The sequence below is a fragment of the Oxyura jamaicensis genome, chromosome Z (assembly GCF_011077185.1).
Source record: "Oxyura jamaicensis isolate SHBP4307 breed ruddy duck chromosome Z, BPBGC_Ojam_1.0, whole genome shotgun sequence".
Taxonomy (NCBI): Eukaryota; Metazoa; Chordata; class Aves; order Anseriformes; family Anatidae; genus Oxyura; species Oxyura jamaicensis.
The window spans coordinates 38771885-38789993 of NC_048926.1; the positions used below are offsets into that span (position 1 = coordinate 38771885).

At 35.0% G+C, this 18109-nt stretch overlaps 1 protein-coding gene across 1 annotated transcript in view; it reads left to right on the forward strand.

Annotated features, from left to right (window-relative positions):
- The window catches only part of ALDH1A1 (aldehyde dehydrogenase 1 family member A1), a 39518-nt gene extending 21843 nt beyond the window's left edge, over positions 1 to 17675 (forward strand). Inside the window, exons 6-13 of the mRNA XM_035310469.1 lie at positions 1699 to 1827; positions 4230 to 4343; positions 6620 to 6722; positions 7342 to 7526; positions 11934 to 12098; positions 13675 to 13832; positions 15307 to 15381; positions 17073 to 17675. Coding sequence (XP_035166360.1) covers positions 1699 to 1827; positions 4230 to 4343; positions 6620 to 6722; positions 7342 to 7526; positions 11934 to 12098; positions 13675 to 13832; positions 15307 to 15381; positions 17073 to 17145 — 1002 coding nt within the window. The 3' untranslated portion in view covers positions 17146 to 17675. The remainder of the gene's footprint in view (positions 1 to 1698; positions 1828 to 4229; positions 4344 to 6619; positions 6723 to 7341; positions 7527 to 11933; positions 12099 to 13674; positions 13833 to 15306; positions 15382 to 17072) is intronic.
- Positions 17676 to 18109: the final 434 nt, after the last annotated feature.

Sequence of the window (18109 nt, forward strand, 5' to 3'; positions counted from 1 at the left end):
GCTGATGAATTAGTTTGAAAGATAAAACTGCATTCTGTTGGCACCACAAGAATTGGAAATAAAGTAGTTAGAGAGGGTAATATAATCCTATAACCAATAAACCATTTGGTACCTGGAATATCTATTCTGTTCTATATAATATCAGGACAACAGCAATCTCTAGTTATGGCTGAGAATCATTTACCTTGTTGATGGTACAAGCAATATAAATAACATATTTGATTGGCACAATTCTACTGAGCCACGTTCCCAAGTTCCTGGTCAGTGTCAAAATTCCCAATTCTGAAATTGCTTATTCTAAATGAAGTTTCAAAAGGCCAGCCTGAGTCTGGGCATCCAAAACACTGAGGAAATGAACTCTCAAACACTTTTGTGAGAACAACATGCTTGCAACAGTTAGCTGTGAAAATGGTTATATGAGCTAGACACACCTAATCCACATGCCTTTTTCCACATAGTAAGTTTGGCAGCCTGACTTGACCTGCTCAACAGCTTGCCAGATTCTAAAAGTGTCAGCTTGTCTATCAGGTTTGTTCTGATATGTGGGCCCTACTCTTGTTCCTGACATCTTTCAGCTGATCTTGGAGATTTTCTGTATCTTTAGACCACTACATTTAGAGAACATCTCTGGAACACAGTTTATGGACCTAGCTTCTAGTACAGCTTGGGAATCTATTGATCTAGTTTCTTTTGTAAGTCCAGCACAAGATATTTCAAATGAAGCACAGAGTTAAGATATGGTAAAGAACTAGACACTCTTCTGTGGTGGACAATTTGTACAAATGCTGGCTTTCCATACAAAATGTTCAAGGATTTCTAAGTATAACTCTGTTTTCTCCCCATTGAAATTTAAAGCCACAGTTCGAGGTCTTTACATAAACCAAAATTTAAGGATTATGTGAATGCTGTAGAACACTTTTGCTAGCTCAGCATTTCCCTTCCACTTCCAATTCTGCTTCAGTAAGGAAGATCAGAAAGCCATGTAATCCTTTAATTTGGGTTATTTGTTCTTCGGTTATTTCTGAGGGTAGGGTGTTGTTTAAATGAGTTATATGAGTTAAATAAGAACAGTTATATGTATACTCCAAGCTTTTCTGACGTACTAGGTAACTGTTAACTTCATTTTCCTCTTTCTCGTGAATCTTTTGTGCTGAGGTCCAAAGGCTTAATGTTTCCTAAACTGTTAGAATTATTCTTAAAGAGGCAGCCCATTTTTCCCCAACTACATTGTCCCTTACACTGCTGAGTCCAAAGGAGTCAGCTTCTCTGCAGTTTGGTTGGACTAAACACAACAGAAAACAGAGAGTTGAAACCACAGTGGAAGAGAACAGCAGCAGTGTTACACCTTATTGCCTTAGAAAACTGAATCGCTGGTGAACATGATCATTTGAGAAATAAGATAGCAAAACTCCCAGCTTTACCACTAATTCAGCAATTTGGTGTCAGTCTTTCTTATAGGAGTACCCTTCTGGTCTCTTCAGTTTTTAACTAACACCTTGGATCTCATGGAATCACATATACCAAAACCAGTCATTTTGTATAGTGTGGCTTGCCAGATGCTTTTTCGAAATACCTTTACTTTGAAAGGAGTTCAACAAAGAGTTCATCCACACAGTTGGGTGCCATTATCATGGAAAAAAGCAAAGGCATTTTGGTTATGTATTAGTAATAGGATACACCTTCTCATCTGTCTTTCAGTGGAACTTCCCATTGGTTATGTTTATCTGGAAGATCGCCCCTGCCCTTTGTTGTGGAAACACGGTGGTTGTCAAACCAGCAGAACAAACACCATTGACTGCCCTTTACATGGGATCCTTAATTAAAGAGGTAAGTCAGTAACAGCACAGTTTTTTTTTTTTTTTTCCCTTCTTTGAAATGTAAGAGAATACTGCAGCTGAAATGCCACAGAAGTAACATAAGCTAGGCTGTCCTCTGCAAGTACTTCTCATTGCATGTCTAGCCTTGTACTATGGAATTTACCCTACTGTAAACCAGTGAAGCAAATCCAGGGCAGAATCATACATATCTTTCAGCTTTATCCACACACAGAGAGTAAACAAAACAAAACAATACAAAATAAACAAACAGAAAAGACCCTCACAATAGCAATTTAGTAAACTCCATTCCTTGGTAAACATATTTGCACAAGTACCTTTCAAAGTTAAAAGTAAACAATAAGTCAGGAGCAGGGTATTTAGAAGTGGGTGGCAATGGCTTTATTAGCATAGTTATCACAGAAAATAACCTGTTTGTACAGCTAATTATTATCAGATAATTATTATTATCATTTTTTTAACTGAACATACTTTTCACCCAGCTGGGTTTATAATTAACAGAAAGATCTAAATCTGCGTTGCTTGACTGCTGCCAAACTTAGAAACTTTCTTCACACATAAACTGGGAACACGTTGTGCTCTTGAATGTAAGGAGTGTCATAGTTTATCCAGTGGTTCCAAAGTTACATTGACTATTGTGCCCAGCCCAGCAAACACCCAAAGAAGAACACTTAAACAGTTTAGCTATCTCACTTCCCAATAAGATCAACAAATGTAATCTAACATGTTTGAAGAGTTGGCACAGATGTCAATAACTGTCAGCTCAGTAATCTTGTACAGTGCTAATGACAATGACTTGGCACTTTTTATTATTCTGGTTCAAAACAATGATTCAGCAGAGCACAGAGTCTTCAGTGCTATTTCAAGCAAATTAAATGAGTATTAAGAAGAAACTAAATCCTATTGTTATTTTATTATATAGGAAATGCTATTAGATAATATTGGGTCAAGGAGATAAAAAAGCAGGTATCTTTTCTATTATTTCTGATTACTTGAAAGGAGAGCTCTAAAGTAGGAATGTGATCATAGATCACTTTTCCATGACATTTTAGAACTGTTACTGGTAATGACTGGTAGAACACTAGAACATTTTTAGTAAAGTATACACATTTTACCCATTTAGTGTTCATCTGGATGAGAAGTTTAGGTATGCCATTGTTAAATGTCTTTAATGTATTATCTGGTAGATATAGTAGGGTTTTAATAAAAGACAAATTTATATCATCATGTCCCTAAAGAACTATTCAACCAAACATAGCTGAGTTTTAGTTTATATCTGGATTACCCACGTAAATTTGGAACTTTACTCCCTGTTGGTGATCAAAACCTCTGTGACCAGTTCAGCACTTACTTTAGAATTCTTGTGAAACTATCTAATGATTTAAAATCTAAATTATTCCCAAGTATACACATCTAAAAAAGAAATATTGACATTCTTGGTAATCCTTCCTATCCTTCTTAATAGTTCTCACAAAATTTCTTCTCTAATACACAGAGAATAACTTTTAAGACAGACATGAAATTTGGTGTGAATTAGTCTCATAGAAAGATTTTCTCTACAGATTATGTGTGAAACACAATACTAAGAAAATTGCAAGATATAGAATTTGTAGGAAAATAGAGGTTTGATTTGACACAAAAGTTTCAATTTTCTTTAACTGTAAAGTTTGCCAGATAATGGAACTTTATATGTCTTCAGTAGCCAACTTTTTCATGCTTGGTAAATGATCTTCTCTTTCTGTGTTGTTAGCTGTCATTTTATCCACTCTCTACTTTATAGAGTGGAGAAAAATATATAGAAAATATATATTTTCTGTGTTGTTAGCTGTCATTTTATACACTCTCTATCTTTTCTGTCCAGAGAAAGAAGTAAAAACATTGAGTTGAAAGTATCATTTCCATCATTTTTATTAAAATAATTTTATTGTAAGTCAGCAGATCATTAATTAAATGCCATTTAATATGAGAGATAATGAGCAAAAATCACAGAATGCACACAGAATGATTCAAACAACTTTAATGATGGTGACAAAAAATTAACCCATCTTTTTCTTTATGTCTTAGTGGGAGAGAAAAAAATAAAAATGTACTTTTTGCCAGTGGCACTAAAAACTAAAATAATGTGTTCTTTTTTTCTTTTTTTGTGTTTTTTGTTTGTTTGTTTGTTTGTTTGTTTTGGTTTACTTTTATTAGACAGCTCAATTACATAACAAAAATCTGTTGGGGTTCATAAATCGTGAGAAATGTACATGTCTGGGGCTGTAAGGCTGAGAATAACTGTATTACTCTTAAAAAGTGGCTGGAGAAATGAAAAGGGATATAAGACTATATGAGACATGTTCTTCTAGTCATCATTACATCTCTAATTTTATGGTGTTTTCTCTTCCAATTTAGGCAGGATTTCCACCTGGAGTTGTGAACATTGTGCCAGGCTTTGGACCTACTGCTGGAGCTGCTATTTCTCACCACATGGATATAGATAAAGTGGCCTTCACAGGCTCTACTGAGGTATTATAATGAATGCAAGAAAATATAAGCAGGAACTGTGCCCCTCTGATTCCCAGTAATGATTTAATGTCTAACTTGTTCTATGTAACTATTTTAACTTTTTTCTTTCTTTTGGCTGCTGGTTTGTTAAACAAAGTATGTTTAATGATTTGTTGGTTATTATTAACTTTAAACATATTTAAACAATGTTTGTATTGCAGGAAAGCCCTTCAAACAAAGGCACTCGATGAGATGCAATGGTTTCTATATACCAATGCTATTTTAAGGCTTGTCCTTTAAAAAGGAAACATTTTAATAACTTTTGTTGTTGTTTGCTTCTTTTTAAGTTTAACTTTTAAAAAAATGCAAAAAGTGAAAAAAGCTGTGCTCTGTTCTCTTTAACTTTAATAACATGATCGTAGGAAGTTACTTCAGAATTCTCATTCCTAGTCCTGCACACATATAGGTGAGGTGATGGGTTTGGGGTATTTGAATGATACAGATAATTATTTGAGTGGTCTTAGAAGTGTATGGATCAGTTATATATCAGAAGGATATGTATCAGTTTAATCATTAAAAGGAAGGTCACTGATAATTTTTCCTAACCTTCAGTCTCGAGAACAAAGATTGATATGATTTAAGATTTCTCAATGTAGGCACTCTCTAACTTTGTACTGTCTGCAGTACAGTACTGTCTGTATGCATAGTACTTTCTGTTTTTATGCATGCTACATGGAAGAACTGCCAACTGGTCTTTTAACTTCTTGGATGTGCACTCCAAAGATAAATATCATTGTCTCATGTCAACAGTCAGTGTACATTGAGAGCAAGAGTTTATTCTCAGAAACCTTCACCATTAAAATAGTGGGAAAATAAAAGGATCCAAAACCAGGACATATAAGAAATAGTACATATATATTCCCAGCAGACAGTAACTATAATTCCCTGTACCCAATGTACCTCCAAAAACAGGTGGACAATAGATCATATTTCCTGATTTTGGTGGTGGTGTGGTTTAACCTGGCCAGAAGCTAAACACCACACAGCCATTCGCTCTTCCTCTCTGGGTTGGGGGAGAGAAATGGAAAAGTGAAGCCTGTGGGTTGAGATAAAGACAGTTTATTAAGATAGGAAAAATAATAATAATAATAATAATTAATAGTGTGTACAAAACAAGTGATGCACAATGCAATTGCTCACCACCCGCTGACTGATGGCCAGCCCAACCCTGAGCAGCTGGCCCCCCACCCCGGCTAGCCACCCCTATATATTGTTTAGCATGATGTCAGATGGTATGGAATACCCCCTTGACCAGTTTGGGTCAGCTGTCCTGGGTCTGTCCCCTCCTAGCTTTTGCTGCACCCCCAGCCTGCCCGCTGGCAGGACAGAGCGAGGAGCTGAAAAGTCCTTGGCTAAGTGTAAGCATTGTTCTGCAACATCAGCATGCTATCAGCACTCTTCTCATCCTAATCCAAAACATAGCACCCTACCAGCTACTAGGAGGAAAAATAACTCTGTCCTAACTGAAACCAGGACAGGTGGCTGTCTCTTTCTTCTGACAGTGTAATTTAGTATCATGAAGAGGTATTCCCAAAGACAGTAAGGCTGACACATGAGGCAAGTTATCTGATGTTTACTACACACTAGCAGTTAGAGGCCAAAGCTGCAAGTGCTGCAAGATTTTTATTTTTTTTTTCCCTCACATTTTTTCCAGGATAATTCTCATAAAAAAAGTTCATTTAGTTATACCACCAGTGGAAAGAAACAGGACAGGGGCTCTGCCGTGCTGTGCCCATTTCCTTTTCTTTCAGGTTTCCTTATTACTGTTAAGGGAGAAACTATAATAAGGTAGAGTTAGTCATGCAGGCACTGTACATATCTACATTTTCTCTCATTCAATTCTTGCATCAAAGTGTTTTCCCTTATATACATTTCAATTTATTGAAAGCAAGTAACAGAGCACAAATCAATGCCTAGTTTAGATTACATATGCAAGCAATTAGAGTAATGGTACCAAAAGGGCATCAGATCTCTTTGTTAGATAAAATTAATATTTCCAGGGGAAAACAGTTCTAGGAAGCAGTTCTACTGCTTTGTAGATTGTAGTTCATCTATACACTGACTCTTTCTTTCAATTTCTGCTCTTTTTTTTTCTTATTATTTTTATTTCTACAATTACTTTCTATAGCTACTGGTTACACAATTCTGAGCTATGATTTCCACTTTCAAGGAAATCAGAGAAGTGTTACTGGGGTGATATTTTTTGAGGTAAAGGTGTCTTTTTTTCTGCCTTTTAGGTTGGCAAACTGATCAAAGAAGCTGCAGGAAAAAGCAACCTGAAAAGAGTTACATTGGAACTTGGAGGAAAAAGTCCTAACATTATATTTGCAGATGCAGATTGTTAGTAGCATTTTCATTACATAACTAACTACTTTTTCAAGTCCTATATAGTTTTTCTCCTCTTTGTTAAAAGAGAAAAAAGAAAAATAAGAAAAAAAAAAAACTGTCTAAAGAAGAGTTTTATTTTACTTTTGTTTTGTTTTGTTTGCTTGTTTGTTTAGTTTCATTCCTTTTTTTTTTTCTGGTCCTGCCATAGTTTCAAAGCAAATTGTCATCAGAAATTGATAGCTCTTGAATGAACAGGAACATCTGACAGCTTGCCAAGCCTTATTCTAATTATTATAATTATTCTAATGGAATGCGAATTCAGAACCAAAAGCAGCTAGATGGACCTCATTAACTTCCCAGCTGAATTTTTCTCTTGGTACTGTTGATAAAGCAGATGATGTTGAACCAACATTTCACATACAACAGTTGAATATGTGTTTGTCTTGCCATCCTGTGCTACTCTACATGAGAGTAGCTTTGGACTTCAGTAAATGGATGAATACCCGTGTTTAAAGGACCATATATATAAAAACTGTTAAAAAGGAAAACAAGATGTCATGACAAAGGTTTGCAAATAATTTAAGAGGTGACCACTCAACTAAGGTCTGATGAACTCTGCATTTCTTTACAGTGGACACAGCTGTGGAATTTGCACATATTGGTCTATTCTACCACCAAGGGCAGTGTTGTATAGCAGGATCTAGAATTTTTGTGGAAGAGCCTATTTATGATGAGTTTGTTCGCCGAAGCATTGAAAGAGCAAAGAAGTATACCCTTGGGGATCCTCTGTTGCCTGGTGTACAACAGGGCCCTCAAGTAAGTAATATGATGTCTTATATAATTTTGACAGAACATCACACTTTAAAGTACTTCAAAATCTACTCTAAAGTTAGTGTTAAGTCTATTCATTATTGTCCAGTAGTTAGACTGGATAAAAAAAAAAAAAAAAAAAAAAAAAAAAAGAGTGAAGGTTGTTTGTATTACCATGATATGCCTAAGGGTAGAATTTCATTCTATTTTCCAGTATTATGGAAAGGGGACAATTATATAGAACTTAAATACATTAAGAAAGTTACAGAGCAACAGCTGTAAAACTGCAAGTTTGATCACCCATGTTGGAGTGTTAGCATTATATTCAAAGACTGCCAAAGTAAATGAGTAGCTTGATAAAACTAAAGCTGATAGTGGTTTTTACCCTTTTCCAAGGTGCTAGTTTTTCATTATGATATTCTCAATTTTAGAATATTCCACAAATAAAATCAGCACTTTATATTTTTTACCGGTTGTGTTAAAAGTGTATGCCAAGAGCTTCTCTGTTAAATGAAGGCTGAAATGCAACATTAATAAGCATTATTATTATAGTACTATGGATTCAGTGGATTATGTCAATCACATCAGAGAACTGTTAAATTATTTTTTTTTCCTGAGTTTTATTCCCATAACAGTTTATACTATAGGATATACATTTTCTTGGAAGAGCTACTATGAACATTTGATCATCACAGAAAAAAAAGAATTGTATCAGAGACAAAGCAAAAACTGGAGACAAAGGAACTCCCACACATTTGATAATGTAATATATTCTTCATTGGTTATCACAGTCATTTTTTGTAAACAAAGTAAATTGGAAAATGTTATTCTAAGCTACACAAACTAATGTAAAAAAATTAAGGATCCTATTTTGATATCCTGCAATGTGTCTAGCTAATGAGCTAATACGTTCAGCTAAATAAATCTAAATGCCAGAGGACAAGATTTTTTTATCAAGGAAACTCCAGAAATTCAGGTATATTTTTGTCAGTCTGGTGTACAGCTAACACAGAGCTAACAGAATTCTAGTCTCAAATTATTGTGGCTTTACTGAGTTTGAAATTCATATTAGCAATTTAAATAACCAAAAATAAACTTTTACTTAAAATGGCAGTTAAACATTTGAAAAAAGAATTACTAAAACATTAGAAAGAACAGGAGGACTCCATTTCCCCCAGTCTCAGCATTTGCTTTCTTTGACCTTTTTTACTTTTTAGCAAGCTTTAGAAGAAATCATAAGTTTTTCACAGGTTAACAAAATTTATCCTACTAGAATTAGTATGTTCTGTTTCTGTCTGTGCTGTTCTTATAGTCCAATATTAATGGAAAATGTAATCATGCACTTTAGATAAATTATTTTGCAGTAATTGTTTTTAGTCTCTCATTGCCTTTAAATCATATGCTGTTCTTTGCCTAATTCTCTTTTGAAAAGGAAACAAATTCACTATGTTGTGTCACAGAGCCTCCTTGAAAGCCAAATCTGTCCTCCAGTTCACAGGCTCTCTGGGGCAGCACCTGCCTCAGGCAGAAAGTTTGTGTAGTGCTTTGCACAGTGAGCATGAAAGAAGAGACAAAGTCCCTACTGGAATGCCAAAGAGCATATATATGCTAATTCACACATTATTAAGAAAAATTATGATGATAATAATAACAAAGGGATGACTGAAAACAACATGAGCTGTATCATCTAAACATTTTCTTCTCTTCATGATGTTTATGCACAAGAGATATTTGGCCACCAAGGTAGCAGAAACTTTATGTCTTCAGCATGCCCTAAGGTAATTGTTTGAAAGCATAATGACAAGGGTAGCACATGGAACAAAAAGAACACCTCCTTATAAATATCCTTATAAATAAATATCCCCATAAATATAAGCTTTTATCATAGCTTTAGTTGAGTAACTGTTTAGTCTAATACACATCCAAGATTCCCTAAAACTTTTTAAAATAATATATATTTTTTACAATGGTAAGACTTGTAGCTTAAGCTGAAATGTCACCTTTTTCACTGTATGAATAAGAAAATAAGATACGCACCTACTTCACTGGCTGATGAGTATTATTATAGAGAAAAAGTGTTTGTGCAAAAGTCCCCCCAGAAGTAATCTCAGTGTCTTCATGAGCCAGTTCTTGAGGGATTGAACTCCGAAAAAGTGAAGAAAAGAGTCATGAAACTGAGAAAAGAGTCATGAAATAAATTAATCATTAAAAGAGTGGGTGTTCTATTGTAGGCCTTTATCAAAGAAGCATTGAGTTTTTCTTGAAATAAATGTAGCCTTGTACACAGTTTCCCTACAGACATGAAGTTAGGAAAAAAAATCTTCATTGAAAGGGTTGTGGAGAACAGGCAGTCCCATTAAGTGGTTGAGTGACTATCCTTGAACATATGTAAAAGACATGTAGATGTGGTGCTTAGGGACATGGTGTAGTGGTAGACTGGGAAGTGCTAGGTTAACTGTTGACTTGATGATCTTAGAGGTCTTAGAAGAGAAAAAGAAAAGTTTTATTTTTTCCTGTCCTGCATGATATCCTTGTCTCTAAATTGGAGAGGCATGGATTAGGTGGATGGACTGCTTGCTGGGTAAGAAATTGTATGGTTGCACTCAAAGGGTTGCACTTAATGTATCAGTGCCTACATGGAGATAAGTGTTCCTCAGGGAACTGGAACCAGTTTGCCCATGACACCAAGATGTTTGGTGTGGTTGACATACTGGAGGGAAGAGATGCCATCTAGAGGCACCTGGACAGGCTTGAGAGGTGGTCCTGTGCAAACCTCATGAGGTTCAACAAGGCCAAATACAAGGTCCTGCATGGGGCAATCCCACAAATCCCACAAGTACAGGCTGAGTAGAGAATGGATTGAGAGCAGCCCTGATGAGAAGGATCTGGGGGTGTTGCTTAGTGAGAAGCTCAACATGAGCTGGCAATGTGCACCTGCAGTCCCAGAAAGCCAGCCAAATCCTGGGCTGCATCAAAAGCAAAGTGACCAACAGATCAAGGAAGGTGATTCTCCCTCCCTACTCTGCTCTTGTGTGACCCCACCTGGACCACTGCATGCAGTTCTTGGGTCCCCAGAACAAGAAGGACGGGGACCTGTTAGAGTGTGTCCAGAGGGCGATGAAGATGAACAAAAGACTGGAGCACCTCTTCAATGAAGACAGGCTGAGGGATTTGGGGTAGTTCAGCTTGGAGAAGGCTCCAGGGAGACCCTATACTGGCCTTCCAAATACATAAAGGGAGCATAAAGGAAAGCTGGGAAGGTACTCTTTGTCCAGGAGTGGAGTGATAGGAATAGGAGCAACGGTTTTAAACTAAAAAAAAAAAAAAAAAAAAAAAAAAAAAAAAAAAAGGTAGATTTAGATTAGATATAAGGAAGAAATTCTTAACTCAGAGGGCAGTGAAGCACTGTAATATCTTACCCTGAGAAGCTGTAATGCCCCATCTTTAGAAGTGTTTAAGGTCAGGTTGGATGGGGCTTTGAGCCAGCCGGTCTAGTGGAAGGTTTCCCTGACCATGGTAGGGGGATTGAAATTCAATGATCTTTGAGGTCCCTTCCAATCCAAAATATCCTACGATTCTGGGACTGTAATAAAAGTGAGCTCTTTCTACTCAGGTGTACAATATTTCCTTCAACCCATTTTGTCACTAAAAAAATATAATAAAAAAAAAAATAGAGAAGTGGAAATCTCTATTGTACTCCCTTTGTGAGCTTTTGTGAGTGGAAGTGTAAACTCCCTTTCCAGCACTAAAACCTGCTATACCATAGAGCCAAACTGAAATATGTTTGGCATATGTTGTATTTCTTGGTGAACTTGGGGGAGAGGGAGAGAGATTGGCTTCATCCAGCAAAACATCTGTCATAAAGGTAAGAGTCTTTATTCCACTCACTCAGAAGGACCAGAAAACAACACTGAATTTCAGTACTATTGTACTATTTCTTTTTAGCTTTCCTTAATAGTTTAGGGGAAAAGCAGGGACAAGCTACCAGCCACAACAAAGCACAGAATAATCTTGCAGGCTAGATCAAGTCCTCCGTTATGATTGCAGAAAAAAAAAAACTCAGCTGTTCTCATTTGGATTAAACATTTGTAGTTGACAACAGTACTAGGAGAAGTATAATATACATTTTTTATTTTTTTTTTCTATTGTATTGAAGAAACACAGCATATTGAACAGCTGATGTTAGTATGTCAAAATTTCTTTTTAATGATTTGTCTGAGAAAAAATGAAAATAAAAATAAAATAAATAAAAAATGAGAAGTTAATGACAAGAATGTTTGCAGGGCTGTCCAGATGTTCCACTTCAACACATGCAATTGAACAAAGCTGGAACATTGTTAAGTTGCAGTTAATGAGCTAGAAGCATTGTTATCAGTGTATGCTGCTTTCATCCCTGCAATATCTTTCATTTAGATTGATAAGGAGCAGTTTCAAAAAATCCTGGAGCTAATTGAGAGTGGGAAAAAAGAAGGAGCCAAACTGGAATGTGGAGGAGGTCCATGGGGAGACAAAGGTTACTTCATCCAGCCCACAGTTTTTTCTAATGTTACAGATGACATGCGCATCGCCAAAGAAGAGGTAAATAAATTCTTGGCAGTCCATACTTTCACTAAGGATTGTCTGTTTAAATTTCTGTACAAAATATCCATCTAGAATGTGAAGTGGTTGCATAAAAATGTTCCCAGTAAATCTGTCGTTCCAGCCTGGTGTTGTTTAAAATCCTTTTCTTGGTTTCTTATGCCCATTTCACCAACTCAGTGGAGGTGAGGGAGAGGAGTGTAAGACTGGCCTGCCAACAAAGACTTCAGCTTAAGCTGATAGGAGTAAAGAAATATTAAGGCTGTGACTGTTAATAACATCACCACATACTACCCGTGTCTCAGATAACAGAGTCATGGTAACCTGTAACTGAGAAACAAACCTTGAAATCACAGCTTGTGAACTCTTCACCCTCAAGGAGCCACTCAGGTTGTGGTTTTGACAAAAATGTGCCAAACAATTATATTGCAAAGAGAGAAAAAACAGGTTGTGCTTCCACACATATCTTGTCTGGTAATAACTTCAACAAAGCAAAGTTTTACCTCTGCAGGGTTATTTAACCTAGATCCATTTGCAGAAGTGCCCACACAGTATTGAACTTCTTGTACTAAACCAATTAAGGGAGCATTGCCAGGACAGCAATGACCAGCTGGAAGGAACCAGAGTCTTAGGACTGCAGATCTGTTTTTCTTTTGAGAAAACAGTCCTGTAAAAACATCCCCAGAGTGCAGTTATGACCTCTTCTCTTTCTGTTTGTTGTTGTTGCTGTTGTTAGTTGCTTGCTTTGTTTTTTTGTTTGTTGTTGTTGTTGTCTTTTTTTTTTACATTCATCCTGATTAATAATGGGTCCATTATAATTCACACTAGAAAATTTTTCAAAATTGTCAGAAATCTAAGTGCTACTTTTTGCAGCCAGCAATACTGCTGCTGCATTCTGCTGAACATAACTTCGTGTTAAAATGAACAAAGAGCAGAGCATCAAGATCTGATTGCAAAGGGAAATAAAATAGGAGATAGCTGCCCAGGAATTAATTTCAGTTGTTCCTTTTAGTCTGGATTGTAGGTAGGAGACAGCACAGAGATGTTTCCTGCAGGTCAATAGTAAAACAAGAACAGATCCTCTCACATTATTTTGAATCTATTGAATAATAAACCTCCATAAAACCAAGGCAAGAATTTAAAGGATATTTGGGTTGTGAGAGAATGTTCTTCTGATCTATGTAAATCATACTACACAAGTCCAGTGAGAAAGTAGCATTAAACACTTTCAAGGAAAATCAAGTGGAAAATTCAGTCTGTGGGAAAAGAGTAATTAGATGTGGTAGGGTCCCCAGCCTACACAGCATTACCACTGGATAATTTTATTTATTTATTTCCCCACAAGAAGTTAACTTCATTTGCTGCAGGCTGAAAAAATCTTACCTTTATGTTAATTTATGATCCTTTTTAGAACTCTGTTTTAAATGTATTATCTTGACCAAATTAATTTAGTCATAATTAATTGCTCATTAATTAATTACTTGTATGACAACAACAACAACAAAAAGTAGTATTAAATATTTATTATTTTTAACAATACTAGTCCATTTCATATGTTTATGTGTGTTTGAAACAGATATTTGGACCTGTTCAACAAATTATGAAGTTTAAAACTATAGATGAAGTTATCAAGAGGGCAAATAATACTAGTTATGGCTTAGCAGCAGCAGTTTTTACCAAAGACATTGATAAAGCACTGACATTTGCAGCTGCTCTTCAGGCTGGGACAGTATGGTAAGTCATGACTTATTTAATTTTTCCCTCAGAACTACAGGTGACAATGGCAGTAATCATAGGAGATTTTAACACTTCTTTGGGGGCATACTTTTGTATTTCCATTCTTTGTCACCTTTAGAGAGGTAGGTTAGTGCCATTCTCCCTTGACTTTCTTCTCCTCACCTTTCCATAGTTAATGTGCTACTAGACAAATATTTCTTCTAAGTGTTCATGCAGTTGTCCTGTAAACTTAATGTGAAAAAAAAAAAAAAAAAAAAAAAAAAAAAAGAGTACTGCTTTACTTTCCACGTGGATACTTTTACCTACGTGGATCCAGAAAGGCAAAGTCTGAGAGAAACAACAGTGAAAACTTGGAGGAATAGAAGACCATCTGATGACTATCACTGACAGAGACCTGCATTTCCTACAGTTATTACAATGCATCAGAAAGAGAACCAACTTTACTTGAACTCAAAGGAACTTGTGTCCTTTTCAAGTTTTATCTGAAAGCATCTGCAGCCAGGAAAAATTCCTGTACAGGTCTTGTGACTTAAAAAACATATCCTTTCTTAGAATAAACAATTTTGAACTAAGAGTCAATAATCTTTCAAAAGAAAGAAAGTTTAAAATAAAAGCAAAATAATTGACTTTTACTCTTAAGTAATTATTGCTCTGTCAAGGAATCCTTAATAATGAGAAGAACCTTTTTTACTGAATTGAAACTTGGAAGGGATCTACAAGGATCATTAATTTCAAATTCTGGCTCCACATAGGACCATCCAAAATTGAACTATATGTCAGCATTGTCCAAAAAAGCATTGTCCAAATGCTTTTTGAACTCTGGTAGGCTGAGTGTCATGACCACTTCCTTGTGGAGCCTGTTCCAGTGCACAAACACCCTCTCAGTGAAGAATCTTTTCCTAATATCTAATCTAAAACCAGTAAGCTGGCAGTTGGAGAAATTATAAGATATGAAAATAAAGAATATCTGATTTGACAAGGTTGCGAGACAGAAAGAACTTCTCAGCTATGGAGTACAATGTACATTCTGGCAAAAATCTTCATGCTACAAATTCTCCTATGTAATTACATTCTCACTTATTATTGTATTTTTGTTCTCAGTGATAGTACAGAATATCGCTTACCATTGAGAAAAAACAGACAGAACTTCCTAAATAGATATTGAAGTGACCCTGAATTTACTTAATTAATTATGTTCATTAATTTGGAAGGAGATTAACTATTAACAGAAGGATATGTGTCATTCTGCTTGTAGGCCTTTGCAATGTTAGAGCCCTGGTCATAGTAATGTATTTTCCAGTAATGCTTTGGTGTTTTTTTCAGTCTTGAAATACATGTATTTTTGAAAATATGTTGCTCATATATAGTTTGTGAATATCACCACAGGTTTATGGAACAACACTGATTTTTCAGAAGTGAATAAACTTGTTTCACAATGTTGAACACTAAAGTCATTTCCTTATTATTCCAGGGTTAATTGTTATAGTGCAATGTCTGCTCAGTGTCCTTTTGGAGGATTTAAGATGTCAGGAAATGGACGAGAAATGTAAGTAAATGTTTTTTAAACTGTAGGTTCACAGGAACTAAAAAATGAAGCTCTAAAAACAACATTCACAACTAGGATGCCCTATTTGATTTATCAGACTACTTTGTGGTCTCAGAGGCCATGCATTGTCAGACAAAACGTCAAGCAAAGAATTCTTCTATGAAACCAATAAGAAAATTACTTAGATACAAATCTTTCCAAAATGATTGTATTTAATATTTTTAAGTCTACTGATATGCAAAACTGATCCTCGTGTTTATGGTGTACAGTTTTTGCATAAATATAGAAAGTGTAATTTCCATTAATATATTTAACTATACATACAGTTCATACATAGTTTGTGGAGTCCTCTTTAAATGCTCCTTGAAAGGTCCATACAGCTTGGATAAATGTAATGACAGAAATAACCCTGTGTAGTCTTCAGACTTTTTTTTTTTTTTTTCCCAAAGAAGTAGGAAAATAAATGAACTATACAGAAATGAAAAGCTAATCAAATTGGTTCAAACTTTTAAGGTTTAATCCAGGTTCAGTTTGAATCATGTCTTGTTTTCCTGCATTCATTGTGATTTTCATATTAAAAATGGATAATGTGTTACACTTGTTAATATATGTTATCATACATGTTTGTTACATTATGTAGCATTTTGTTGTCTGACTTTTTTGGAACATAAGTCATAAGCAGTCTTATTTAATCTGTGACTAAGAATTAAATTATTTTTAAAGTAAAGAATAAAAATCAGAACATATATGTTTTTCCTGACATTATGCAAACTGCAAAGCACTTTTACTGAGTAATTGAAGCAATTAAAAATTATATGTACAAATGAAATACATCAGTGGTTTCGCTCTCTCTCTCTCTCTTTTTTATTTTTTTATTTTTCTTAAGAGAGATAAAGTCTTAGGTTTTCATGCTTTCTCATTACTGGTTTCAATCTCCTCCTGATGGTGAAGTTTCCACTGACTTCAAAGGAAGCAGTTATTGCACTACTGAGAACTTTAGAAATGTCAAAAAGGAAAATAAATAAATAAATAACACCACATTTTTGTCATTACCAACACAGACTGTTTTGCCAAAAATCAGAAAATTGATTTTTCTGATCACTGCCGACTTTTGCAGAAGTATTTTGATGATCTATTTGCTTAAAATAACAGGAAAACAATAATATGCTATCATAAAAATTAATGATCTCTAGAGCAGTGAAGGTACTCAGCTTTTGCATAAATGAAGTTTTCCTCATGCTGTTCAAAATCACAATCAGGGAAAGTATTTTTTACTGGCTGGGAGATTTCACAGTGGATTAATTATGTCTCACACTTACCTGATATGAAGTCCCTATTTTTTGACTCTGAAAAAAAAATGTTGACATCAGGGAAGGCTTTTTCAAAAGACTTGATGAGCATGCTTGTAAAGACCACGAAACTCAGTTTAGAAATGCACTAAATTGATTAAACTCCATTCTTTTGCACAGAAACAAAACTGCTCTCTCTCACACTTTTCCCAGGAGACAATTGCTGCAACTTTTCAAAAGGCATCTAGCAGTAGTCTAGCTGCACAGATGTCTTCCAAATATGTCCAGTATCCTTGTTAAACATCTGGCCACTTGCACAGCACCAACAGAAAATACCATCAAGGACATAACTCATATAAAAAGCATTAAATTAAGTATGGCTCTTTGTTCTGTTTTATCTAGGGGAGAATACGGCCTTCATGAATACACAGAAGTTAAGACTGTCACTATCAAAATCCCACAGAAGAACTCATAATGCTGCTTGAGGTGCAGAGTGTATCTTCTTGAATCTGAAAAATGTATTTGAATTCTGAAAAGTTTTATATACCAGACTATTCATTAAACTTTTTGCTTTCCGATTGTAAAAGAGAACCTTGCTTACTTTAACAATATAAATAATAATATAGAAAATTTTAACATGATTAACTGAGAAAGGGAAACTTTAATGTTTGGAACATGACTAATATCTTTTTTAATTTGTATTAAGAAAAAAAAATATTTTTTATTTTCAGTGGGAGCTCTCTGTAGTGCTATGGAAATATTTCTTTTCTAATATATCTTGCAGGTACCATTTAAATTTATTTGGTCTTCTAAATGTTAGATGCCAAGCTGTCCTTTCTTCGTGGCCTTAACAAAAGCACTTATAAGTAACTAGCAGAATTGTCTTTCAAAAATAGTCGACTCCTATATATATTTCTTAGACTGCTAAATTTGTTCGTCATATTGATTACTACACAAATGTAATCTGGATAATATTAAACAGTATTAAAATGCATCTTCAAAACATTACTGATTTATCATTAGTCTTTTATATCACATTCATTTACCACTGGACACTACATAGTACATATTTTATATCCTTAAAGAAGAGCTACTATCTCAATTGTACATTTAGGTCATTGAAAGTATAATGCATTGGCTATATGGTTACTAAACACCCTAATTATTTGCAAGTATTATCAATGGAAAAATATGAATATACAGCACACTGCCTATTTGCAAAAAAGATTGAGTTTGGCATTCTGATATAAAACTTTGGTTTATATATATTAAAAAGTCTTAATAAATGACAAACAAGAAATACATAAGAGAAAGGATCTTTTCCTCCCTCCTTTTTCCTCCTCTAGTTCATTTTTTCCCCTCATCTTTTTTCATCATCCTTTTGCCTTTTTGTTTTTTAATAGGGTTTTATATATACATACATATTTTTACTTATTCTC